Source organism: Accipiter gentilis, chromosome 18 (assembly GCF_929443795.1).
Source record: "Accipiter gentilis chromosome 18, bAccGen1.1, whole genome shotgun sequence".
Taxonomy (NCBI): domain Eukaryota; kingdom Metazoa; phylum Chordata; class Aves; order Accipitriformes; family Accipitridae; genus Astur; species Astur gentilis.
Window position 1 is genome coordinate 7979374 of NC_064897.1, and position 21625 is coordinate 8000998.

At 45.7% G+C, this 21625-nt stretch overlaps 1 protein-coding gene across 2 annotated transcripts in view; it reads right to left on the reverse strand.

Annotated features, from left to right (window-relative positions):
• The window catches only part of A2M (alpha-2-macroglobulin), a 31011-nt gene extending 13009 nt beyond the window's left edge, over nt 1-18002 (reverse strand). Inside the window, exons 1-17 of one of the 2 annotated variants that reach the window (XM_049822023.1) lie at nt 17759-18002; nt 15886-16069; nt 14677-14836; nt 13722-13774; nt 13181-13201; nt 12655-12823; nt 11325-11409; nt 10355-10478; nt 8968-9082; nt 8619-8728; nt 7942-8100; nt 6287-6514; nt 5905-5968; nt 5284-5426; nt 3281-3430; nt 2458-2628; nt 1690-1831 (exon numbers count right to left, since the gene is read on the reverse strand). In XM_049822023.1, the coding sequence (XP_049677980.1) occupies nt 1690-1831; nt 2458-2628; nt 3281-3430; nt 5284-5426; nt 5905-5968; nt 6287-6514; nt 7942-8100; nt 8619-8728; nt 8968-9082; nt 10355-10478; nt 11325-11409; nt 12655-12823; nt 13181-13201; nt 13722-13774; nt 14677-14836; nt 15886-16069; nt 17759-17847 (2167 nt within the window). In that variant the 5' untranslated portion in view covers nt 17848-18002. The other variant, XM_049822024.1, reaches the window with a different exon arrangement.
• Between the last annotated feature and the right edge of the window lie 3623 nt (nt 18003-21625).

Sequence of the window (21625 nt, forward strand, 5' to 3'; positions counted from 1 at the left end):
GCTTCAGTCTGAGAAAGCAGCAATCTCTGTGGCAATCAGAAGCTGTGCTGGCAGCAGATGTTTGGTGTGCCTGTAGTGAGCACTGGTACCAACAGCAGTGAAGTTTCAGGGTCAGGGCTTATTAGCAAGAAGAGCTAGACTTCCATTATTTCTCACTAGTCTCCAGTAAACCTCAAAGTTTGTGGGGCAGCACTTCACAAGGTTAAAACAAGGATGTTAGAGCAAAGAGCTATTTATGACCATTCTATTCTGTGCCAGCAGCCTTTTCCCTTTCAGGTACAGTCTTAACATGACATCCCTCTCCATCCTATCAAGCCAGTTAGCAATGGAACATCCCTCTAGTGCAGTGTGTTTGTAGGGTCATTGTAACTGAGAAAACCACCTCCCTGCCAAATCTATGGCCTCCTCAAGAACTAGGCTGAAGATGCTCAAACTAAAATCACACAGCTGGAATTTGGGAGGGGCAAAAAAAGACTTTTTGACTAAAATAAAATTTTCACATGCAAAAATTATTCCCAAGAAAATATTCTGAGTTTGGGATGAAATTCGGTAAAAAATAAGCCTTTGGTTTACTTCAGTTTTGAACAACTGGAAAACAAAGATGGGGTGGGTTGGACTTGCTTTGCCTGGCTTTTACAAACAGAAAGAGAAATACACCCAAACAGATAAAGAAGAAAAGCTCTTAACTAAATTATAGGTTTGGTCATCTTTACTTTGGCTAAATTAATTTCTACATTTGAATAACAATTTTGAAGCTAGCAAGTATCCATACTATCTGTGCAATGGGCACCTCCAGAGTCTGAGAAGGTCTCAGAGCACAAGTGAAAGATGCTATCAGAGCTGTATCACATAGCTCCTAGCAAGAATGACAGATGGCTTGCTTTTATTTTTCTATCATGGTATTTCAGTCTTCTTACTGCTGTCTATTTCAGTTTAAAATAATTAAAAAGCATATATCTTGCATCTTAGCAACTTGTGTCAGAAGTTGAAATTGTCTTAAAACTGGACATGTACAACAGCACAGGTTGTTGTGCCAAGGGAAACTCTCTGAATCAGTTATCCAGCTAAAATAACTTAGATTTTCTAGGATATTTCCCTTAATATGATACTCTGGAGGATGATATGGCCAATTCTGCTGCCCAAACAGCTACAGTGTAAGAGTTGAGATACACTTAGAAATAGGGTGGGTCCATTTCAGACTGGACTTCTACCACACCCATCTTACCATTCTAAGCCCCCAAAGTCTACCAGCTTGTCACTGAAAAATTTGTCATCCACTTCATCTGGTTTTGACCATACATAAAACAGGATGAGTCAATGAGGACAGATTGAAAATGGTATCGGAGACAACTTAAGTGATACCTGGGAAAAGAAGTCTACTGTAAAAACCTAGTAAGCAGAGAATTCAGCAGCAGAATAATATCCTCTGCTCTGCCAGAGTCTTTGAAAACTACCTGGTTCTGCTGACTTCTAATTTGGGGTTATCAAAGCTTGTCTGTAGACCTTCACAACCCAGCAAAAGAGATAAGCCCCACGCTGATGCAGAAGCTGAAATCTGCAAACCCACCAATTCAGTACTACTTCCAAGAGTTCAATCCACAACCCCAGCTCTTTTTTACATATTCACCCCAAAATACAGACAGGATCTCTATTCAGAACAGAGGTGATAACAAAACCCAGTTCCTTTACCGCTTGTCCTCATTGCCTGTATAGGTGCTCCAGACATGACTGAAGATGATGCAAGGCGGACTCCTGCAGGCATGTAATTGTCAGTGCTGCAGTACCAAGGTTTCCTCACCTTGGTATTTGTGAAAACCTTTAAACCCATTTCCTATGGGAGAGAAACCCAACATTGGTTTTTGATACTGACTCCTGTTGAGGTTTACACAGCAGACCTGACATTTGTATTTTACTGCCTCAAGAGGAGAAGCTGTTACTGTCTGTGGATTAGACCTTGAGATGATCCCCCCAGCCTTGGGTCTGGGTGCCTGGGTGGCTCAGAAAGACCAAAGGATAGATCCCCTCTGTTTCTAGGGCACTGGTTCCAGTCCAGTTCCAGCCCAGGGGTCAGGATGAGCCAGGGAGTAGATACAGAATTTTCTTTCTGGAAGGAAATGTCTGTAGCTACAATGCAGCTCAAGGACGTATTGATTTATTTGGGGTAACTGTAATGGCACGGGATTATTTACCTCCCATTAGAACCTCATTTCAAGTCAGCCTCAAAGCTTTTCCTGTAAGAAGAAAACTTTGATCCCTTTTCCACCAAGTGGGGAGCAAAGCTGGCAAGACAGGTGAAGTTTATGACTCTCACTGAACTTGCCTCTGGATAAAAAATTAGTGGTCAGATCATTCAGATTCACAAACCCTTCCCTTGTTACGTTGCATCATGCCACAGAAGGCTTAAATATTCTCAGTCCTTCTCCCACTCCACTCCCTAACCATGCAAGAGAGCTATACCTTTAGAATGCTGTAAGTGTCCTCTTCATTCGTCACCACTACTGGAGAATAGGTGATCCCATTCAGAACTATCTTCTCCAAGGGGACACAATTCTCCAGGGGCTCCTCCAAGAGCATGTCTGGACCGTGGTGATAGTCATGCAATTCCTTCACTGGCAGCAAGCTATACACCTAGGCAGAAAAAGCCAGGGTATTTGGCATTTTCAGTGTCCACTGTCACAAAACACAACTGAGGGAGTTGGATGCAAGCACCAAAACAGTCCCATCACCTGCACATACATCCACATTGCCATGGTCCTCCCTGTGGTGGGAGCAATGGGAATTTGGGAGTCAAAAAAGAGATCCAAATTTGGAGATACTGCCTCTTTTGTTATGGACAGCATGTTACTCTGGTTATTATGGCTCACATATATAAAAAATGACACTGGCCACCCCATATGTGGTACTTTGTACCTACTCAGGGATTGTCGTTTGCTGCTTGGCGTGAGGGGAATAAACTCTGACACTTCCAGACGCTACTCCAAGAAAATTAATCCATGGCTGGAGACAATAACTGAAAAATTATCATCAAACAACAGTGTTTGGCGCTGGCCAAGAGAAGCAGTCCCCTTAAAATAGCTTCCCGAGTGCCATCCCTACAATCGCACAAACCCCCTAAGAAACAGCTGCTGCCCAGTTCTCCTCTTTTTGCCCACCGGACGAAGACGAGAAACAGCACAGGGCAGCCTTCCTGTGCCAGCACTGACAAGAGGGGCTGTTCACTATTCCCCCTCCAGCACTGGGCTGCACTTGCTCTGACTTGCTGCACAGACTCAGCACTTACAGAGCTGGGTGACAGGTCAGCTTCTGGCTTCATGAGGAGAACGCTCTTGTCCACAGCCCGGACGGCGCAGAGGGAGTTCGGGGAGGCTCTGAACAGCAAGTGAGCATCAGAGGAAGGCAGGCCTTCAGAAGGAGAGAAGCTCAAGTCCACCTGTAGCCACAGGAAAAGCTGCGTCACAGATGCCCTAGCCTTGCCGGACTTTTCCCTCCAGTTGAGTGCATCGGTTCCAACCTTACAAAGCCCACACAGGCATGCACACAGACACACACACTCCCTCCGTGCTACTGCAGAGCTGGATTTCCGTCCTGCAGCGCCAGAGGAATCAGCACTAACAGTTCTTGGCAACTTCAAGCATTGCAATTGCTCATAAAAATTTTAAGGCATTTTGGGGTTTTATGGCCACTGTGAATATGATGAGATAATCTCACATAGCAGCTAGATCTGTTCAGGCAGCTGGGCATGGTCTTGAACCAGGCCCGGTCTCTGTACTGCACCCAGATACTGTATGTGGAGAGAAAACAGGCTTGCAAAGACCTTGCTTAGCAGATTCTTTGGTAACATGAGAAGCAGTGATGCCTTGGAGCAATATTGCAATATCTACTGGCTGGTAATGATTCTGAAGAACTGGTCTGCCACATTCATGTGCCTTCCCCGAAACCTAACTCACCACTCTAACAAGCCCCTACCAACCTCTGTCCTGGAAGTCCTTGCTAGCAGAAGTTGTTACCATCACCATCTCACACGATTTTTGTAATAAGATGGCTGACCTGCATAAATCTTCCCTCTCCTCAGAAGTACAAACTCTCCCCTCACATGCAATGATCAAAGCATCCTCAGAGTAAACAAGTTGCCTGACAAAGCAGCATCAGCTGCCAGTCTCCCTCATGTCCCACCCAGACCCCAGCATGCCTTCTGCTGGCACCCCCCAATACTCTCCCAGTGTGGATTTATTAATCCTGAGAGTGCAAAAGAAATGTTCTTCAGGAAATGGCACAACAAGGGCTGTAGCAAGCTTGCTTCTAGTAAAACTGTCTAGCATAGAGATAGCTGAAAGTCTGTCCTATCTGGTCTGACAACAGCTTTAACTTCAAGATGCTTCAGAGAGGAAAGCAGTATCTGAGCACGTAAACCACTTGGCACTTGGCTTGCACCCAGACCTTACTGCAGTGCACAGTATGACCTTTAATATATGAACAAAATTGAGGTGACCAAGCTCCCACAGTGACACAAGTCTCAAGAATTCATTTAGCTTGGGTTTTAGCAGGACAAGTGACTGTCTTTAGCAGTGTCCTGTCTACTATTCTGAAGTCCCGATGGGAATTTTTGAGGTTGTTCTCTTCTTAAGGCTGCTCATACATCAGTCTTCTCTTCTGAATAAGGAATTTGTGGGGCTATAAGAGAACAATGGTCCACCCGCTCACAGAAAGGCTTTATTTTTCTGCATTCTTTCAGTCTCACCACTGCTATTGAAGCACCACTGTGCATTGCGCAGCAGGTTCAGGCAAGGTTTATCTCCATTTACACACAATAGAAATTAAAATGACAGGATGAGATGTACAGGAGCTGAAAGATCTGACAAGTATTAGCTTCCCCCACTGGACTGGGGCTGTGTATGTTTTATTTTTGCTCTGTGACTCCACAAGCAGCCACCTCATTGCTGGAATGAGTTTGTGTGAAAAGGAGTAAAATGCATGTGTTGCAGTATGACATAAGACATGCGGCCCCCCTTTTCTTACCCAGGACCGTCTGTGAGATCAGTGGCTGTGACTAGTTGCTAAGAGGGTTTTTATGACTGTAGTCCGTGCTGGCACCTTTTTCCCAGCAGCTGATCTCCTCCAAGCTAGCACAAACCAGTAAGTAGTGAAGCTACCTAGAAAAATTTATAAGTGGCTTGTCCATTGTTAGTAAATCTAAAGAAATGAGCTTAGCCAGGATAAATCTAAATAAATGAGCTTGACCATGCTGCAGTCTGATGGCTGCTCCCTCAAGAAGTGGACACTTACCTTATTGCTGAAACACTTTTCTACGTTGAACTTGATTGAATCAGCGATTACCTCACTGCTGGGGGCAGTGGTATAGACAAGCACTTGGGCCACTGGAGCAATATCAGCTTGTACAGGCAGCTGTAGCGAGAAGACCCCATTGGCTAGCAAACAAAACGAGAGCAAAAAGTTAAGGTACAGGAAGCCTGCTCTTGGAGCAGCCAAAATTCTTAGATTTGACTTCATTCTGAACTTCATAACTCCAGGGCTCCAAGTGGGATGAATTAGTGCTCACAGAGATGTATAAATCTCACTGACTGAAAAAGCCTGTTTCAAGTTCTGTTTTCCAGTGCATAAGCATGCTGAATTTTGGTTCAGCTTCTAAAAACAGACCATCAGTCTGTGTCTCCTAGGAGCATTGGAGCCCCAGAAGTGCAGTGGCAGAAGAAAGACAGCTGGCACAGGGGATTAGAGCAAATCTGTGCAAAGCCTAAATAAAGGCAAAGAAAGCTCAAACTCTTCCCATATCTTAGGGGACATGTAGATGTGGATCCCTGCATTTATATGGAAGCAGCCTGTATGTCTGCCACAGTTGCCTAACCTCCCAGGACAGCGACAATTTGGCAGGGGAGAGGAACTCACCACTTTCCTGCTGTAAATCCAGAATGTGGGTGCCCGCTTGCTTAATGATTCCCTTGGCCATCACCTGAATGGAAGGAGAAACCCTGCTGTGATTGAGGTTATACATGAGCCAAACCTCAAAGAGGGGAACCTGAGAGGAGAGCAGCTGAGCTGTATGTCTGCTGCTCAGCTGTTCTCTGCCTCCCTGAGGCAGAATCCCAGTGCTCACCCAGGGGGCACTGGGACATCCTTATTCTGCTCTTAACCCAGCCCCTCCTTTTTGTGGGAAAAGAACATATGAAGGATGATGGGAAAGCATTTAAAGCCTGCTGCCACAATTTCCATCTCCAACCCCCCTACAATTACCAGTGGCATCCTCACCGTATGGCAGTTGCAAGCTTACCAAGTAGTAAAAGACGATTTTCTTCTGCTCTCCTACAGCTGCTGGAGTAAGGATATGGTGCACCCGGACCTCTGTGGAGAAGCCACAGCTTAGTGTCTCGGACTGGGGCTCAATTTTGAGGAAGCTATTACTAGGAGAGTAAAAGCGCTTTAGTTGGAGATAGCCTTCTTCATAATACGGAACAACCCAGGAACGGTCATAGCAGTAGGGGTGTACTTTATGAGTTGCCTGGAAAAGGAGAAAATACACACATAGATCCTCAAACACAGGTGGCTGAACTAGAGCCAAAATTCATGGCCTAACATTAAAGGTTTTGTATTTTTTGGTTTTAAGCAACAAGGTAACCTACAAAAAGCCCCGTGAGTTTGGAATATGCAAGACAGGGTGATGGTACCCTTAGCAAATCCTTGGAAATGATCTCACTCCCAGAGAATCTGGAGTTTGTCTCAAACAAGCTGAATCATATCAGTTGTTTGTTTACTATCAGTATCACCTCAAGGGCTCTTTACCCTAATACCTTGCCCCCTCCAATATCCTGTTAGTTTAAAGAGAAAATAAGCTGATATTAATTTTTCTTCTCATTACTGGAACTGGAGAAGGGATAGTGCCGTTCAGTTCAGAGATTACCAGTGCCAAGATCAAGCTAGGGATGCTACAGAAAAGGAGGAAAAGTCTCCACGTAAGAATTCAAAACTTAAATTGAACAGAAGTTTAGGACCTGAGAGAGTCCAGATCTTCTTAAAAATGAGAGCAAGGGGAAGATATTTCACATTTAGAAGGGTGCTACTTCACCATTTCATGTGCCTCATGTGCCCTTATTTCCTTATCTTTCTCACTATGCTTGAGAACTCTTGCCTTTTCTTCACCCTCCAAAATTCTGAAAACTTCAAGCACCTAGTGGTAAGTTCTGGATAATTTTTAATGGTTTTAATCTGTGACAAGAGAATTGTAGGGAGAAGAGCAAATACAATTCTAGACAATCTGCCCTATTCCAGGGTGAAAGATTATGAAATGTGCATATTACACACATATTGCATTTTCCACTAACAAAAGGATGCTCAGCAGCACTTATTTTTCCCAGATAAACAAATTCCACTCCAGGGGGAGAATTTCTGTGAATGGTTCATACTCTTTTTTTCCTTATGGCAGGAAAAAGAAAAAAAAAATAAGAAAAAAAATAATAAGGAGAACCGCTTAGAAACTCAGAATGCTAAATTAAACCCTGAAAAATGCAGATTGCCTTAACTGACCACAAAGGATATTGAGATGAGATACTTGGGAAATCATTTAATTGAAAAGACAGCAAAGCACAAGCAGCACTCCACCATGGGAGTTAGACTTACCCTTGAAACAGATTTGTCTAGGTAGGGCTGGTGATGCCTTGGAGCAGAATGGACTATTATGACCTCTTGATGTTCCTTCTAACCCTATATTGCTACTGCCAAGCAGGAATCAAATACTTAGAAGCTAAGTACAATTGTGACTTGGCAACCTGGTTTGTTGTACGATTATTTCCACCACGCTGGTGTCAAGGTTGGCACAACCAACCAGGAACAAGAAGCTAAGTGCTTCTTCATATATAGTAGAAACTTCAGAGGTACTCCCCTTCCAGCCCTGTAGGTCACTTCATCACCTCCTCTGCCCGCAACACTCACCCTAATTCCAGCAGAATTGACGTTCAACTTGGAAGTGTTCAGTACAAACTGTGCCCTGCCTTCTTCATTTGTTGTATAGTTGATTCCCTGGCCTCCTTGTAAAGAGATCTTCACAACTTCATTGGCAATTGGAGCACCAGACCCATCCACTAGTCTCACCTGGAGGAGCAAAACCAGTATAGTATAGAAGGAGAGGAATGCCTGTCACCTGAACAGACTGATAGACCGCCAAGCTAAGGATGTTGAGCTCATGTCAGACAAGGAAGCCTCCGCTGCTCTTTACATGTGCATCACCTATCTCTTTCAGAGAGAGCTGCAAACTTTCTGAATCTTATTTCTTTGGCCCTTTCTTATCTCCACCTCTGGGTCAGAGGCGTGCTCGTGGAGATTGACATGCACTCACACCCCTTATGCCTCCTATTAAACAGGTGACTGGAAAAGCAGAATTTTACTTGACCAGAGAAGCAGAAGCACAAGGACAGAGGGGTAAGCAGAATGAGGGCTGTGCTCTCGGCTGCTGTTCCCCAGTTCGAGAGCCTGCAGAGGAGAGGAGGCCCACAGGGATTAGCGGCACTGAGGTCCAGCATCTTTGCAGAGGGGGGACATGTATCTGTCCGGGAGGTTCAGTAGCACGATTGTTTGGCACTCGTGGCATTCAATTCTCATGATTTCCCTACCTGCCCAAAGTAGGGGATTCCGGGTTTGTAGCGAGAGTCTGAATGCTCGAAGGTGATTTTGCTAATAGTGGTTGTGATCTCAGAGAAGCTTGTTCCAGTCAACTCCACTCCTGCAGGAAGAAACATGAAGAATTAATTTGCCTCTGCCTGACCAGAATTACTTTTACCCCAGACCAACCCCCCTTTGCTGGACAAGCAATTTTGTTGATGCTCCTGGCCTCCAGGTAGGAAAACTTTAGGATTTCAGAAAAGCAAGAGTCTGCTTTTCTCCCTCATTCCTACTTGGCGGGCCCCTCTGCTGGTCTCTCCTGAGCTTATTACATGGCTCTTTGATCCAGATAGTTCATACCTGTCTCCTCCTCTTTAATCTTAGCCTCCACATGGAGCTTATTCTCATATCCACTTCTCTTGAGCTGGAATAACTTGGTCTTTACCATTTCAGAAATGCAGCCATAGTTGTCTGTCTGTTGGAGGAAAACAAACAAGACCTTTATAGTCTCATTTATACAATGCTTATTCAACTTAATGGATCCATCACTGTGCGTTGCTCTGAACTGGAAGAGAAGCCCATAACCTCACAGATCATTCTCTCTGTTGTTTTTATGAAAACTGGGAAAGCACATAAGTAACTTGGCAAGGAGCATTTTGAAGTACTTGCAGCAACATCAGAGCAAAGAGTTTGCAACCTAGAAGAGTTTAGTGTATGTGTGTGTGAAGTTTGAAATTGCAAGCACTAGATACAGAAGCATAGGGAATTATTCAAGTATATGCCACACAGGAAATGTTTGCCTGGCATCAGGCACATTAGAATATAGCTGCTGGCTTGAAATGCACAGTGATACATAAACCAAAGCCTAGGTATGTGTAGAAAGAAGATGACAACTGGAAAAGTATTTCCAAAGCTTGCCACTTCACTTCAGCATCTTCATGTACAAGGCAAGTCTCCACAGAAAAGGGAAGAGTTGCCTGGAACAGAGGTTAGCACTGCAGTGTTCATATTTTCTTTTAACATGGATAAGAACAGCAGTGGCAGAGGCAATTGTGGGGATCATACTGTAGCAGACCCCAAGGACCATACGAATGTCTTCTGCTTGCTTTCTTGTCCTGGCATATTTCCACAATTGCTATTACCCCAGCTCCTGTCAATTAAGCTAGCCCTGTTGCACCTGTCCATGGTCCAAACATCATTCAGTTTTGCTCTTGTAGACTTGCCAGTCTGAAGAGTGAAAAAAGTGATTTTTTTTTTCTTCTGTCTGTCTTAACCGCTGCCACTAAACCCATATTCCTTTCCTTCTTGCTCAAACTGCATCACCCCTCCCCTGGTTTCTGCTCCTTTCCTGATTCTGACACTAACTTCTGATCCCACACACTGTGTCTAGTGTAAGCCAGCCCCAACTCTTCTCTCATGACTCATGCCTTTTCTATCTTACTTCTCTCTTATACTCTCTACACTCTATCTGACCTCTTTCTGTTTCTTCCATCTCTTCCTTCTCCATCAGCTTCTTGACTTTACATACATTTTTCTTACTGCACAGACCTTCTCCCTATTTTTATCTTTCACATTTCATCTTGCACTCTATTTTCTCTGCTTCTTCAGGCTTCCTTAAAATACATGGATACTCTCCCCTCTTCACATCATGCTCGTACAAACTCAGGCCCAGCCTGTGCCTACAAGGCATGCTCAATAAACCACACTTTCTCCTATTGCTCTACCCACAAGAGTAATTGTGACCCACCTGTCCAGAGAACTCATCACACACTGCTCTAGCCTCTTCGCCATAGCAGGCAGTAGCTGCACGTTCAAACTTTCGGCAGACACGGAAGCTCACGAGGCCAGGAACAGGCTTCCCAAATGTGTATCTACCAGCGGGGAGGATTGAAAGAAAAACAGAGCCATTAGGAATGTAAGAGGCATGGAGAAAAATGATTAGCTCACCTGCCACTACTCTTCCCTAGAGCTGCCTCAAGGGCACAGCAGGGTCATCACAGGGAATAAAAAGCAGAAAGAAATTCAGTAACATTTTAGGATCAAGCATGGCAACGGGGGCAGGAGCACTGAATCTTATAGTCCTGATTGCATCCCTGGGAATAACATACAAGTCTTCAGAATTCATTTACCCTAATGCTGATTTAGTTGAGAGTACTCCTCATCTTGGAGAATGTGTTTCAAGTATCTACTCCACTACCCAATTCTGATGGAACTGGTTTGTGTATGTATGTCCACTGGGTCTTTTGGCTTGTTCTTCAGCCTGAGCCGTGGCTGTCCCTGCAGGATGCATGGAACATTGCTATGCAGAATCGAATGAGGTGGCCCAAAGGAAAGAGGGCAGCTGCATCACTTCTGGTTTCCTCTCAGCAATGACAAGAAAAAGTCACAGTTAAAACACCATTCCCAGGTAAACTAAACTGAAGACCTCTTCCCTAGCACTGTAGCTTGTCTGAAATCCTCTGTGACTCAAAAAAAAAATGCCAAAAAAACCCTTCCAAAAAAACAGAAGAACAAAATGTTTCTACATGTTACATACAAAGTGCCCCAAGCAATATTGTTGCCTTTTGTCTAATGGTAGATGTAGTCTGTTTGGTCCTGGGGCCCCAAAATGATTGAGAAATATAATGAAGTATCATATCTCAGTCTCCCAACTGGACTTGCAGCAGCAGCTGAAGGCAGACCTGAAACCAAGAAGGACTTGAAAGAATGGCACTCACAGACCACAAACTGTCACCTTCAGCTTCTCATCAAGAATGGTGATCACCTTGGGCATTTTCACTGTTACTTCGAATTTTGGCAGCACTGCAGCAAAACCAAAGCAAAACAGTGTATGTGGTGGGGAATAACATAAGAATAAGACATGAAGGCTGCTCAAAGACTATTCTTACAAATTACCTGAAACCCTTTTACACCTAAATGGTCAGATTTGAGAGGCTTCTGTCACCTGCACATCCCACTGAAGTCAGTGAAAACCACAGGCACTCAGCCAACAACTGTGCCAGGTAAGACAAGATTATTACACCAGTTATTAAAATACAGCAGCTTCTTAGATAACACATGAGATATCAGTCCCACAGCAGTAGGATACAGTAAAATAGAGAGTTAAGTCAATACAGGTCTCCCACAAACATGCAGAACTGGGACTGCAGCCTGGTCTCTGCATTTCCAAAGCATGTAGACCTCACCAATTTGCAAAATAGGAAGACCCCATAGCTTCCCCGGTGACTTAGCACAGGGTGACATCACATCCAAACCCAGCTGCAGGAGGGGAAGTGGACGGTGACTGTCTTGGGAGAGCTAGGAGGGATTCAGGGCATAGGAACAGCCTTGCAATTGAAAAAAGTCAAAGGACTTCCAGACTCACCTTCTAGGACTCATCTCTGCTGCATGAGCCAGATCATGTCAGACCATATAACAAGGGCTACAGCTGGCTTGCTGGGGTGGGAACCTATGTTGGTTGCGACCATGTGCCGGTGTGTATTGGGATACCATTTTCTAGCCAAGCAGATAGAACTGGCATAGTGGTGAGAACACCAGAGAGATGTTAAGGCACTAAGGCGTCATGCAAGCTGCAGGCTTAGCTTGTGGGGGAGGAAGGGCAAGGTCTGAATTTACAGACAGCCCCAGCCTACACCAAAAGGTCTTTGGGCCTTAGGCAAGGGAGAGTCAGACTCATAGCATGACACTTGACAGTAGCCAACTGGAGATGAGGCTGTGGCCTTAGATTCACCTCTGAAAGGAGGTGAGGCTTGTGGTTGCCAGCACAGACTAATCCAAGCACATTGCTGCCCTGATGGGAGCCTTGCTGAGAGGGGCAGTCAGAAGAGCTGCACTGCATGGCCTGGGGCTTAGGGAGGAGTGGAGATGGGTGGCTCAAGTCCTCCAGTCTTCACTCCTCAGAAAGGGATGATGCTTGGGAGGGAGAGGACCCAGAGATGTTTTTCCAGCCATGTGGGACATCCTGGTCAGATCTACCACCTTGCTCAGTTAAGCTTTCATGCCTCACACGACTAGCTGTTAGGAACTTGAAACTGCAGCGACAGTTACCATACTCCTCCACAGAGAAAGGATGCTGAATTGTCTTCCCAGAGGCCTTCTGTGCCACCACTGTGTAGGTCCCTTGCATAGGTTCGGAGGTGAGGTTGAAGAACAGCTGGATTAACCCCTTCTCTAACTCTACCTTTGTCCACTGGTACACACGGTTTTTCTTTGGGTCCTACAGAGAATGTGATCACAAGGAGATTGTTAGAACAGTGGGAGCTTGCAACAAGAGCTAAAAAGCAAAAGCAGTGAGGGGAGGCCCAGCCCCAGTGTTTCAGAAGGCTGCAGGACAGGAGTGGGGGGCACTAGCAGGGTTGTGTGGGGAGCCCAGGGCTGGACAACAGAAGGAGCTGTAAGCTTGGTCCAGAGTACATGGTTGCCACCGTATGAGTTAAAGCTCTGTATATTCAAATTAATGTAATGGACCTGCTTAATACATAAAATAGACAAGAATCATCTGAGGCAATTGGTAGTTATTCTGCCCAGGGTGAGGTGCAATAGATATGAACACGAATTGAATGCTTGTACATACCTCGATATACACCAGCGGAAACTAGAAAAAGAAGAAAGGAAACAGCATATTTAGACAGCGTGCAAGCAACACACTCAAATGACCAGGGCTATGACCATGTTTCAGGGAACAAGCTGATCACCCAATGGGATAAGGAAAAAAGTTCCTGGTACAGAGCAAACAGAGTATTTTGAGGTACATCAAGAGGGGGGGCAATCCTTTGTCTCAGGCAGAAAAGTCAGCTGAAATCACTAACTCTGGATGATCTGCAATACTAATAAGAGCAGGTGCACACTGTGATAATGGGAGATCTGTCCACTGCTGAGGTGCTTACACCAGCACAGTTTATTTGCAGTTTGTCAAACTTTTCCAAGAATGCAGAAGGCAGCCTTATGCAGAAATTTGAAGCACAGACCCTGTTAAAAATACCTGAGGTAAGCCGGGAATTGCACAACTATCTCAGTGTACTGAGAGCTCTCCCCAAAAGACACTTCTTTCCTCCCTTTCCCCACACAGATGACTTAAGGCCAAGTAACTAGTGAAAAGGAAGCATCATACTTACCACTTCATTCAAGGGACGGAAGTCTGTATCCAGAGAAACAATTCTGAACAGGACTGATGGAGAAAGGCAGACAGTGAGGTTCCACAGTGCAGTCACCAACCAGAAAATATCAGTTGCAAAAACAAATGGTACAACAGAGAACAGAGCTGTTCTCTTCTAAAGAAATTCCATTCACTAGAAAGCTAAGTCATGCTATAAGGTTACTCATGTAAGAAATTACATGAATAAGAGGATGTTAAGAGCAAATCCATGGCAGTGTGAACACCTTACCGATCATGGGCATCAGAATCCCATTAATCAGGACCAAAGTTAAATCTAAGTTGCCTTTGTCTACTTTGCAAGGTTATATTTTTACATTAGAATTCACATGGGTCTTCTAATTTTGTTATAACTAGACTGACTTCTTAGGAAGGATGAATACAAGCAAATTATTTCAGCACTTGGCTGCAAGTTTGTGTTGGCTCTGGATGGATAGAGAATTCAGCGTCTCTTTTAGGACATTCATTTCTGTCTAGGCCAAATTTAGGAGATCAATGGCCCAGAAGAAATAAATGGCTTATATAGTTCTCTCTGTCTTCACTGAGAAAAACCAGCTGCAGCTTTAAAAGCTATTTCATGACACAGTCTGAATTTTGGCCCTGTTCGCTGTAGGACAAATATCCAGTCTTTCTCTGATTCTAATGTGGACCCTAACTGCATGGACCACAACAATAGAGCCCCCAGTGACAGAGGGAGTGTGTGCAGGTGCTCCAGATGATATATGCATGTATCTAAGGTTTCCCAAATTGTTCCTAAATGGAGCATTAAAAACATAAGCCTCAGCCATGAGATTGCAGTTCTGACCCCCACTGAAAGCAGTCAACATCTGGCCGGCACAGTTTTAGTATCCAGAGAAAACAACAGGTTTAGTATGAATTTTTTCTTCAAATGCAAATCTCCACCCCTTCCCAGGTACCTGTCTGTCCGGGCTTGTAGATGGGTTTGTCTGTCTGGACGAAGACCAAGCTCTCAGAATTCTTGACCAGCACTGACTTGCGGCTCCTGAACTGCAGTGTTGCCCCCTTCACTGTCACAGTGATAAATGTGACTGGTGACTGGCTATTTGATTTTGGAAGCTGGAGAGTAAGAAAGCAACTATGTTATGGACCACCTTTAAAGGCTTCCAGAACTGAGCTGGCCTTTAGGAAATAAGAGATTTAATATAATCCTGATGGACCCAACACAGAGGTGAGGAGAACTATAATCAGGAACAAGAGACTGATCTTCACTTGCCCCATATTCCTACTGCTGTGCAAGTATTGCGCAGCAAAGGCACCCCCATCTCTGCCACCCAATTTTAAGAAATTCTTACTGCCCTGACCAAAACTTTTCTGTCCTTTTCCTTTTGACATTCACAGGGGCAATGGAATAATTCCCCTTCTCTTTCAGATAATGTCCCTAGTCCTTGCAGAACATTTCCTTTTCCAAACTAGACATACCAGATCTCTATAGATCTCTCTCCAAGTGACAAAACTCAATCTTCAGCCTATATCTGACAAAGCCAGACACGGATGCCAACCTGTTCAGTGTCCTGAAGGCCCGTTCTTCAGCCTTCAGGCCAAAGACGTAATCTATGCTCTGAAGCACATGACCAACATTCCTAGCTGCCTACAATTTGCTATAGTCCCTGGGGCTATCAGTTACATTAAGGTACAAATTTCCTGCCTCACTCTCTTTTTCAGTCACAGGCAATCACAGCTCTGTGTTCTTACTGCAGTGTACTATACCCACAAGTCAAAAAGTATCTGAGGTTCAAAAGCTCTACCCCAATTTGAAGGCACTCAAGTGACAATCTGTGGCTGTTGAAGGATGATGTGAAGAGCCATTTGAAGAAGCTGTTCACCAAACAGCCATCAGGAGCATCAATACTAAAACCACTTCTTTCTCCTGGCCTCTCGTCCTTCTGTCCTGGAGAGGGGCTGGCTTTCCAGGATTCAGCGTTTCCCATTCAGATAGCACACTAAGGAGATCTCAGCAGTGAAAGGGTGTTGAGGATGGACGTGAACATATCTTTGGCCAAGAGGGATGTGAATACCTACACAGTGTTACTCTGGTCATTACTACTCAGTGCCCTTACAGTTTATCCCTGGCACAAGGGATCAGCCCACAAGGATGAGATACTCACCGAGAAAGGGATGCAGGTAAACAAGTCCGTCTCTGACACCACGTCATCAATCAAGCTCCTGTTTTCGCCTTGATACTCAAGTGTGGCACTCAGTGTCACAGACTCATTCAGGTGGGTCAGCTGAACACAGACTTTCTCAGAAGAATCAGTGTGTATCAGAAAGGGCAGTAGCACCATATATTGCCTAGGAAGAGGGGAGGACAGGTCAGAGGAACAGGTAGCAGGAGCTGTACAGAAAGAACAAATAAACCAATCTGATGACTACAGCCTTCACTGCACAGGGGGAGAGGTGCATTTTCTAGGAGTGTAACAAGATTTCCAGCATATCTGTAACAGCAGGGGAAAGCAGAGAGGCCGGTCTCGGAAGTAAAATACCACAGGAAATCCTCAGTGCAGATGTTTGGAAGGGATATGTTTTTCCAGGTTCTGGCACAACAGCAGTGCTTCCTCCTGGGACCCTGCATAACACCAGTGGGGACAAGTCAATTGTCACCTTTGCTGGACACTGTTAGTGGGATTCAGGAGCCGCACAAGTGCCGGTACCCAGTGAATAAACGCCATTGACCACACGCTGCCTACCGTCGTAGCACTAACTCTCATTCCTCGCAGAGACCCAAAACTGCCACAGCGTGGTGCCACATCTTCAGCAAAAACACTGGAGAAAATTTCAGGTTTTCAGGGAAGCAAGCCCCTCTTGTCTCAGCCGGAGCAGGGGGTCCCTGCTCAGCCCTATGCAACCTCCCTCCCAGGGGACCAACGTGCCGGTGGCGTCCCGGTGCCCAGCACTGCATCTGGGAATCAAACCTGACCCCTCTAATGGCAAGAAGGCTTCCTTTTGGGTGGGCGAGGACTGGCCTCCGACAAGCATCCCCAGAGCAGCGAGAATCTGGGAGAAGAGCCCTCGACACCTCAGCAGTAAGGTAGGGCATTCGCTTTAGCGGTATGGGCGGCTCTCACACCTTGATGTCCATCAGTTGGTCTACGGGGAGAAAGCTCTGGCCCCTCAGATCCCAGCCCTGCTGTCTGCATTTGATGAAAGTGCTGCAGCACAGCCTTGCTTTGCTGCGGAGGAAAAGACATTGCCAAAAAAAGCCAAAGGAGAAAGCCTCTGGGATGTGAGGACCCCTTGTGCGCTGCTCCTGCCATACAAGTACGACGCACATGCACACAACACGCACTCCCTTCACGTACAAACAGGGCGAAAGGGGGTGAAGAAAGGATGCAGCACAATATACCCTCACAGACCTTAACAGTCACAGTCTGACAGTGCCATCTAACCTTGGGTGAGAAGGGAATTTTCATTCCATTGGCTGAGCTGAAAAATGTGAGTTAAAAAATAAAGCCATTTCTGGTCATGCCAGATCTGTTATTTGTTCCTTTTTCCCCCATTATCAATCAAAAAACCACTCCCATCTCCTGGGCATTTCAGCCTGGGAGTAGGGTAGCCAACCCAAAATGAAACTTTTCGCTGTCTTTTCATAAAAGTCTATCTCTTAAGGAAAACTGAATGTGTAAACAGTTTTAAAAAGTTGCCTTTCAAAAGAACCAATTCTGTGCAGAAAATTTTGTTGAAATCCTGTCAATTCACTGAAGCAGCAAATGGTATTCTCATAGACCTTTCCCTCTTTTTTCTTTTTTTTTCTTTTTTTTTTCCTGAAGTTTTACTGATATCTCAGTTTCACGGACTGTTTTGGGTCCCCCTGACGCACTACGGCTGCTGTTTGTAGAAGATGCTTTACCCAGCCCTAGTAAAATAAAGCCCCAGTCTTTATTCTTGGGTAAAAGAAAGTAGGCAAAAGATGAGAGAAGAAGCGACAGACAGAAATACAACCCAGGTCTCCTGCCTGCCCAGAGACCCCCCTGCGCAGCTTACGGCTCTGTGGCAGGCGAGCTGTGTCCAGGAAGGAAGAAGAGGAGCAGGAGGAAGACGCTGGGTTTGATGAGCAGCCCATCCTTCCCCATGGTGCGGAGCAGGGGAGCAGGTCGTGGTGAGTCCAGCAGACACCCAGTCTGGTCCGGTGCTGCTCGTACTCCCCCTCTGCTCTCCGAGCCAAGCCTTTATACTCCCTTCTGCAAACAGCCCAGGGGCTGGAGGAGATAAGGGCTGGAGGCCAGGGCCCATCTGGAAATGGGGAGAGGCGGTGCGGAGGAGCTGGAACTAGCAGCTCGGAGTCCGGGCAGAAGGCCAGGCGCTGGGGGGGAGAGGGAGGGGAGGGTGCCCAGCAGGCTGGAGCCGTGTCTTTTTTTTGTGGCAGGGCAGCAGGCAACGGAAGAGGAAAGGTAGTGGCTAAAGAAAAGGAGGGCTAACGGCGGAGGGTAAGGGGAAGGCCTCCATTTCTGGCAGGGCTCCCTGTACGGTGCTGGCCGTGGCGCCGGTCACGGCGGAGGCTGGAGGAGCGGTCGCGGTCTGATTTTCTTTGAACTGGGGGCGGGAGATTGAGCTAGCATTTGGGAAACCAGAGCGGGTGAGCCTCACCCCCGCTTACAGGCGGGATCTGAAAAGAGGGAAAGCAAACTCTGAAAACCTTCCCCCTTCACCCACCCTGCTCCCCCCGTGCTCTCCATTCCCTGTCCCACCAGGGCTAATGCCAGGAAAAGGGGCCAGAGAGTGCCTGGACAATCAAGTCATCTAAGATAATCTGGCCTTCACCCTGACAGAAAGAGGGACAGTGACATGACGGGAAGCTGCCAAAAGTTCAACCCATTAACAGCGTGTAACACATTAACCAGTTCCCCAGAGCAGCACCTGCCCTCACACAACAGAACAGACATGGCCTGGGTCTTGCTTTCCCTGTACTGGTTTTAGTTCCAGGTCAAGTTATTGGCGCATCTAGATCCAGTCATTGCTGTTTGATGGAGTCCTTACTGGTTTTGTTATGTGAAAATCCATGTAATGCACTGTGATGGGCGATGTCGCATCACAGAGGGAAATTTCTTTTTGACCATTGTCTTTACCATAGTTACCTTGGTCTGCAGCAGGAGGATCAATAGCTCTGGTAATTATTACCCTTGCAAGTGGCAGTAGAATACCTGTCTGTCTTATAGTCCTAACCCAAACTCCAAAGAAAGGAGATCTATGTTAGAGGATGTAAAACATAATTTTTGGATTAAAAAGGGTGCAGGATGAAATGATTATCTGTCTGTCCTTCCCCTCTCCCACTATCATCATCAGAAGTTTGGTAAGCTCAGGAACTTCAGAGTTAAGAAATCCAAGTGGCATGAGATAACAAACCTTCATTGCAGACCTCATTCTGCCCTGCAGTGACCTGCATGGGAGAGGAGAGGGTGGGAGTCCCCAATTTCCTTGGGGACTGCACAAAAGACAGCCCAGGTTTGTGCTCTGCCTTCTCCATCTGATGCCTAACAGTTGCTCTGCCTGCCCAACATAAATGTAACCCAGGAAGATCTGCCTCATCCGCAGAGAAGAGGATTTGTATGTGGGGCGGTCAAAGCCTTTTCGAAGATGGCACTTTACATCGGTTTGAACAGGCTGGGAGCCGGACTGACTGAACACAAACCTTACAGGGAAGAGGTGCAGAACTGCACACAGCAGAGGAAGGTAGGGCTACCCTTTTTGGCAAATACCCAACCAGCTCACACCGCTCACAAGCCAGCTCCCAATCATTAGGACCTTGGTCAAAAATGTGCTGTGTAGCCAAAAACTGAAGAGAAATGTTTTCAGTCAATTGAAGGGGGCAAGATTTTAAAAGCTTGAGAATCCCAGGAGCTACCAATGAACATGCACAGATACCAAACTGACTTCTAAAATCTGCCCTCAAGCTGCTTGGCCTCCACCCCATTCCCAATAGCAACTTGGCCCCAGCAGCCTAATTTCAAGGGTCTCTGCACGGCCCTTGTGATTCAGCTTGTAGGTGGTGGCGCAGACAAGGCAGTGGCAATGAGTTTTCCCTCACTCTCCTGCCATTTCCACCTGCTGTGAGTAGAGCTGAGAAGGCCAACAGGCTTTCTAGATCATTTTGGCTAGATTTTAAGTGATTAACTCTAAGCTCCACAAGAAAACTCCTGCAAGGTGTCGGCCTATCCATGAGGAGAGTGTGTTTCAGTATTATCTTTCCTGGATTTCTCTCAGTGAATCTGAATTTCTGTCATTTGGCATAGCTCAAGGGGACAGGTTCCCCAGCTGTGCAAAAAGAGCATTAAGCATCCTGTATCTGAACGAAGAATCCCACTGCACTCATTGACAGCATCACAGAAGAGCCAGTTAGAAGGAGCTCTGGAATTTACCTAGTCCGTCCTTTCACTTTAAGCAGGACTGCTGCCAACGCTGTCAGCTGTGACTTTGTCAAGTCAAATCTTGAAAACTTCCAGACTTACACTAATCTCTGGTGAAGACATCTTTCCTCATGTCCAGTCAGTCGGAACTCCGTAACCTGCAGTTGCAGCCATTGCCCCATGTTGTATCTTCTGCTCCTACCAGGAAAGGTTATGTTCCAACATCCTTACAACTGCCTTTCAAGTATTTGCAGGCAGCTGTTTAATCACCCCAACCTCCTCTTGGTCAGACTAAAGAAGCCCAGCTGCCCCTGTCACTCCCTGCGGGTAAGTGCTCCATACTCTGATGAGTTTGGTAGTCCTCCCTTGGACCCTCCCCAGTTTCTCCATGTTCCTCTTGAACTGGGGGTCAGCAGACCAAACACTGTCCAAGTGCAGCCTCAGAAATGCCATAGAGAATGAGGATTGTAACTTACCTTGATCTGCAAGCCATGCTCCTTCAGTATTCACTCATCGCTGCTTACAAGAGTTCATCCCAAAAGAATTTACTTCCAAGAAAATTAGTGTATGTCAATCAGCTATATCAACATGCTCTAGACAGAAGATTAAAAGCTCTGCCAAAGAGATTTGTTCCACTGCTTTTCATGGAAATGAATATATTTGTTTCAAATCCCTTCAGTATTGTAAAAACTTGAAGGCACAGAGGTTCCATGTGCACGGTTGAAAGTAGAATTTGCAGCTGAAAATCCTTTCCCTTTGAAGAATGGTCAACTTTCGAGGCAACCTAATGTATTTATTTATTTTACATTCCCTGAGTATCTCTTTGGGATGAGATTGAGAGGCCATGTTTGAAGAGCTAAAAGGTAAAACAGTCTAGTATGCACTGCACTGTAAAATCCTAGGGGAGGCAAAGCTGTTGTGCTATTCACAAGGTAAACTAGGCAAGCTCGGAGACATGCTCACCTCACCTACACACATCACGATAACACAAGAAGCTGTATCTTCACTGGGGTTCTCTGGTAAAGTAACTGCTAGGTTTCCTTCTGTAGCTGCTACCACTACTTTGACAAAACAGGCAAAGTCTCCAGCATTATTTCTGTAGGGCCTGGCAACTTTCTAGGAGTCAGGGACAGCATCGTCTCTTGATGGTTGAATGGACTCTGGCACAGACAAAATGACTCTCCCAAAGTAACCCAGACAATCTGAGATGAAATCTCTAAGTTTTTAGCTCCTAGTAGACTGCTTAAAATATGGTGGGTTTTTTCACAGTTTCCCCAGGTCTGACTGTTGCAGGCATGGTTATTGAAAATCAGACCTACCCTTGCTGGGAACATTCCCATCTTAAGCCCCTCAGTTCAGTGAACTCCATATGAGTTTCAGCAGACATCCACTTAGTTGAGTATGCTAAGAGCTGTGTTTTCATCTTCATCTGCCCCAAAACCTTCATGTGTTACATCCTCTATGAATGTCAAGCCCCACATACCAGTGAAATGCAGTTGAAGGCATT